A 6,000-nucleotide genomic window follows, 5' to 3' on the forward strand; every position below is an offset into this window, starting at 1 on the left:
TGCCATTTACTTTTCTGCTCTGCCTGCAAGATCAAAAGTAAGGAAAACCAATGTAAGATCAACTGGTTGAGCTGTGCACCATTCCACTTGTTTTCTGATATGTGCACAATGAGCACACTACCAGAATGGCACACTTGGCCCCCCAAAAAGGGGTGCAGACAGCAGAGAAGAGAGCAGATGTGGCAACTGTGTAGGATTTTGGCAACAGACCCTTTCCAAAAAGTGATTCCAAATTTCTCTATGCTTTTAAATACCGTATGTAACCCAGAAGTGCTCTCACGTAAAATGTAAGCACAAATAAAGCAGTTTCAGTTCCAATAAATATACAAGAGGGTGCTGCAAAGTTCTCAGCCCAACCAGGAAGAGAATGACCTGGATATGGTTCAATCAAGGATCTGAAACAATGTCAAAAACGTAGACTTTCTCTTCTGCAAATTAGCACTTAATGAAATGATAACTCTCTTTTCAGCTACAGTGGCAAAATAGCGCTCAGAATTTAGGAAGTTGGTTGGTTGGGCCGAGAACTTTTCAGCACCCCCTCGTATGTAATAAAAGTGAGCCAGGTATAGGACAATCAAGCCATTGTGACATCACTGATGAGGTTGGCTCTTATTGATGGAATGAGGCATTATGACATCACAATCTCAGCTCTGTTTACCAGACACTGAAACTCTTCACTCTACGAGGGGGTGCTGAAAGGTTCTAAGTGCAAACAAGAAGAGAATGACATGATCTGAAACAATGTCAAAACGTAGAATTTCTCTTCTGCAAATTAGCACTTAATGAAATGATAACTCTCTTTTAAGCTACAGTGGCAAAATAAAGCCCAGAATTTAGGAGGTTGGTTGGTTGGGCTGAGAACTTTTCAGCACCCCCTCATAGCCAAAGCCAATCGCCATTTATCAGTTTTTGCATTTCATTTCTATCCGACTATTTTGTCACTTTCCTGTGAGATAATAAATATAGCCTGTCAAACTGCTCTACATATTTACAAAACTATTTAACCGTCGAATGTCTTGGGGGCTCTGAAATACTTTCCTGTTATTTACACAAAAGTTCACCTAACAGGGGGGTGCTGAAAAGTTCTCAGCCAACCAAGGGCTAGATTCACAAAGCAAACCGACTGGTTTGCGACCCCGGCCCGATTCACTTATCTCTCTGCCGATCATCCTCCGATCCGCGCATGCAAATGAGGGCAAGGCATGCAAAGGGACCCGATTCACTAAACAAAACCCTGCAACACCGACTGGGCTGGCCAATCAAAAAAGCGTGACTGCTGAGGACTGCCCTGCCTTCCGCCACCCTGCTTCCTAACCTGTCAGCCCCGAACGCGCCTGCCTGCCTGCCCCGAACCCCCTGTCTGCCTGCCCCGACTCTCCCAGCCTTCCCCGCTCTAGAAATTTCCAATGAACTTGTGGGGATGCGGATCCGAGCTGAATGCCGCACTGCTCTGCCCCGATCTCTCCTGCCTGCTCGCCCCGACTCTCCTGCTCTCTGCAAGCCCGTGGTTTTAAAGCGGGGCTGCACGCCGCAGTGCAGCGCCAGTTTTAAACCCGCGGGCTCGCACTGAAGAGAAGGAGGGAAGAGGCTGCCGCCGCAGGATAGAAGCAGGAGTCGGGCCCTGACCATGCCTGCCTGTGCAAGCCCGTGGTTTTAACCCGAAGCAGGTTAAACCCACGGACTCGCAAAAATTTAGTTGTTTTTTTTTAAAGTCGCAGCTCGGACGGGTCTGCGCGGTATGCGCATGCGCGATCCATGCAGGCAGATAGGGGCGTTCCTCCAATCGCCCCCCATCTGCATATTTTAGGTTCCTGAATTCATCAGACCTGCCCGAATCGGAAATGGATTGTTCCAATTCGAGCAGGTTAGTGAATCTAACCCCAACTTCCTAAATTCTGAGCGTTATTTTGCCCCTATAGCTGAAAAGAGTGCTATCTTATGGGAAGGGGTAAAACACGGATCTTGCGGATCTAAAACCGCACGTCCTTAAAAATCGGAGGTCCGTGCCACTTTTAGTCTCTGGCTCTGACAGAGCTCTATGAGAATTTAACTCTGACGGATCCTAATGCTTTTCCCTCCCTATGCTAGGACCCGTCAGAGTTAAATTGTCATAGAGCTCTGTCAGAGCCAGAGACTAAAAGTGGCACGGACCTCAAAAGTGGCGCGGACCTCCGATTTTTAAGGATGTGACGTGCAGTTCAGATCCGTGAGGTCCGCGAGGGAGCCGGGGGCCTGAGCTGAGCTGCAGGGAAAGCAAAGGCGGACTTGTCAATGCGTGCGGTTTTAGATCCGGGAGGTCCGTACGGTCCGCGTTTTACCCCCTTCCCCTATCTTATTTCCTTAAGAGCCAATTTGCAGAGAATTCTGTTTTTTGACATTGTTTCAGATCACTGATTGAACCAATGTCCACATCATTCTCTTCTTGGTCGGGCTGAGAACTTTGCAGCCCAATTAAACCAAATTTCAAACAACAACAAAATAAAAGCCCCTTAGAAGTTCACATGGAGATGAGTTTTATGTGAAAGTGATTGAAAGGCGCGAGAGTGACACATTTGTGACATCTCCTTGGGATATTTCAAAAATCGATTCTGGCTCAGCGGGATAACCTTTGTCCCCCTTCTAGCACATTAAGGACGGCCGCAAAGCAACAAACCCCCTCCCGCAACAACACCTCGCTGCAAGATAGGCGCCCTAGGGCGAAGGCTGAAAAACGCCTAGGCACGTTCAAAACTGTCTGAGGCGCAAATGTCATTTTCGCTGGCCAGGAACTTGGAAAATGACTTGGAGTGTGTCCCCCCCCCCCCCCCCCCCCGATGCAGCTAGTGGTGGCGAAGGGGGCTGCCGCAGCGCCTTCCGCCCCTCTTGTCACTTTCACACGCCGGAACAAGCGCGCGAGACGTGAGTGACAAGTGTATGAGCCGCACGTCCCCACAGCAGCACCGCGCGAGCCGGTGCAACAGTAACAAAAATGGCCCCGATGCTCATCCCCCCCCCCCCCCTAAAATCGCCCACTACACCCCGTCCGTATCAGACACCCAGGTTGTCTCGGCGAAGGTAAAGATCAGGGATGCTTTTTTTTTTTTTTTTTTTTAATGCCTCCCCTGCAAATAGATCCGATCCACCGACTCTTGTTTTTTTTTTTTTTTTTTTTTAATCAACAACGGTGACGCTATCAAAGTTTGGAAGGACTTTAGGTCGCCGGTGATCGATGACAATGCGCCTCGGAAACGCGCTTCCCATAAGCGCCTGAGCCCCGCCGAAGTTTGCGCGTTTGCCGGGTGCCACCAACGAATTCGGATTGCCCAACGCATCCCACTGGGGCTTTGGGTGAGGTGGGAGGTGTTGGGGGGGGAGGGGAGCATGCAGGGTGGGGGGGAGACTTCTCCGGTATTGCATTTTCCTAAGCGACCGCTGATCCGATCGGGGAGAGAAAAAAAAAAAAAGTGCCCGAATGAAAAGCATCCGCCGGCTCCAGCCAGAATCAAACATCACCCAAAGCAGCGATCTTGGGGGGGAGGGGGGACTTACCGGCGCCGGGTCCTGAAGTGCATCGGCCGCCGCCGCTCTCCGCTGCTGCCGGGGATCGCCGCCGCCGTTGCTGCTGCTGCTGCTGCCCCGGTCCCTCTTCTCGCGGCTGCCCGCGTCCCGGCTCTCGTCGCCCGCGTCGAAGCCGCTGAAATTCCACACGAGCAGCGTCTGCACGAGCAGCACGGTGAGCGCGGCCAGCAGCGCCGCGCGGGAGCGCCGGGCCAGCCTGCGAGTGCACGGAGCGGCCCCCATCGCCGGCCCCGGAGAGACGGAGTCCGAGAGGGACAGAGAGAGCGAGAGAGAGAGAGAGAGCGAGAGACGGGCGCGCGCGCACGGCCGCCGCCGCCGATCGCCGTTTCTCAGACGGGCAGCGCTCGAAACGTCAGCAGAAATAGGAGGGGGCGGCGGCGGGGGGAGGCCATGCTGCCTGGGGAGAGGGCAGGAAGGCAGCCCCTTCGCCCCAGCCTCGGAGGAGGAGGAGAGAGCGAGGGATGACAGAGGAGAGGGGGAGGGGGCACCGATTCAGCGGCGGATGGGGTGGGGGGGGAGACGTATTCTCCTGCCTACTGCAAATGCAACCGATACTTTGCAAACGGGGAAAGCCGGGACGCCGCCGGGGCAAAATAAATAAGGCAGAGCCCACAGTATTTCACATTCCCTTTTTAAACGAGCGGGGGAAACACTGAAGCAAGACCACCCCCCTCCCCCTCCCTGTGCATCGCCCCAGCCTCGCTGCCTTCCTTGCGATGGTTACGAGAACACTGCCATCTTCTGAGGAAAGAGCTGCAGGTTTTTTGCTCTTTTGGTATGCAAAGGAAGATAGTGCAGCCGGAATCCGAGGGGGGGGAGGGGCTCCTTTTATCAAGGTGCGGTAGGGGCTTAACGCGCGGAATACCACGCGTTAAACCGCCTGCCGTGCTAGTCGCTAACGGCTCCGTTGACGAGGCCTTAGTATTTTGGCTTGCCGCGGGGGTTAGCGCCTGATGAAATGTCCGGCGTTAGCGCGCGCGACTTTTAATCACGCGCTATCCCCGCGCTAGCCGAAAAACTACCGCTTGCTCAAGAGGAGGCGGTAGCGGCTACCGCGTTCATCGGTTTAGCGCGCGCTAATACGCGTGTTAAAGCGCTACCGCGGCTTCGTAAAAGGAGCCCTTAGGCGTCTTTAGTCCGCCTAACGGCTAACAAAGCGGCGGTGGATGCCCTTTTATTGGAATCTTCGCCAAATAGGTTTTGTTCACGAGTTATTTCCGAGTTTTATGTACATCAAGTCAGCGGGAATTAAAGTTGTGGCGGGGTTAAAATTAATGTGCCTGTTTATGCCCACAGAGCATTTGCTTAAGTAGCTGACTGCTTCCAAATGTTTTGAAATAATTCACAAATAACTTATTAGGTTTATATGTCTCTATTCTTTTCTGAATTTAAAAAAAAAAGACTTTTTGGCATAGTTAATGCTATTTTCTGGCAAGTAACTCCCAAAATACTGAGGTATATTAAATAGCAAAGGCTTAAGAACAAAAACGAGTTTTAAAAACATCGCTAAACGTCCTATTTGTGTTTTGTGCAGAATTAATTGCTCTTTATTTTTTAATTCTTTTTTTTTTGTATTGTTGTTGCTAATCAGCATTGTGTTCCAGGGGTAGGGAACTCCGGTCCTCGAGAGCCATATTCCAGTCGGGTTTTCAGGATTTCCTCAATGAATATGCATGAGATCTATTTGCTTGCACTGCTTTCAATGCATATTCATTGGGGAAATCCTGAAAACCCGACTGGAATACGGCTCTCGAGGACTGGAGTTCCCTAACCCTGTGCTAAGCAATTATGGAAATATGCTTTCGTATATCCAATGGTAGGCAATTCCGGTCCTCGAGAGCCGGAGCCAGGTCAGATTTTCAGGATATCCACAATAAATATGCATGAGATAGAATTTGCATCTCAAGGAGGCAGTGCATGCAAATCCATCTCATACATATTCATTGTGGATATCCTGAAAACCTGACCTGGCTCCAGCTCTCGAGGACCGGAATTGCCAACGCCATATGCAATAGTGGCATCTTGGCACATACTTTCACATTGGATCATGCCTTCCTTTTATCTTCAGTGTTGGGTCTACAGAGCAAACATTTTCATTCTGTTTAATTTCCCATGTAAGTTATACACGTTTTTGTTTCATTTGGTTGGGTTTTGTGTGTGTGTGTTGGGAGCACGATGGGCTAGATCAGACGTGGGCAACTCCGGTCCTCGAGGGCCGGAATCCAATCGGGTTTTCAGGATTTCCCCCAATGAATATGCATGAGATCTATTTGCATGCGCTGCTTTCAATGCATATTCATTGGGGAAATCCTGAAAACCCGACTGGATTCCGGCCCTCAAGGACCGGAGTTGCCCATCCCTGGGCTAGATTCACTAAGCAAACCGATCGGTTTGCGACCCCTTTATAACCCGATTTCCCTCCGACCTGATTCACTAGCCTGT

General features: G+C 50.8%; 1 protein-coding gene across 2 annotated transcripts in view; it reads right to left on the reverse strand.

The window, feature by feature from the left end:
- The window catches only part of XYLT1 (xylosyltransferase 1), a 400,948-nt gene extending 396,906 nt beyond the window's left edge, over positions 1 to 4,042 (reverse strand). Inside the window, exon 1 of one of the 2 annotated variants that reach the window (XM_033914711.1) lies at positions 3,529 to 4,042. In XM_033914711.1, coding sequence (XP_033770602.1) covers positions 3,529 to 3,780 — 252 coding nt within the window. In that variant the 5' untranslated portion in view covers positions 3,781 to 4,042. The remainder of the gene's footprint in view (positions 1 to 3,528) is intronic. The other variant, XM_033914709.1, reaches the window with a different exon arrangement.
- Positions 4,043 to 6,000: the final 1,958 nt, after the last annotated feature.

The sequence above is a fragment of the Geotrypetes seraphini genome, chromosome 11 (genome assembly GCF_902459505.1).
Source record: "Geotrypetes seraphini chromosome 11, aGeoSer1.1, whole genome shotgun sequence".
Classification (NCBI taxonomy): Eukaryota; Metazoa; Chordata; class Amphibia; order Gymnophiona; family Dermophiidae; genus Geotrypetes; species Geotrypetes seraphini.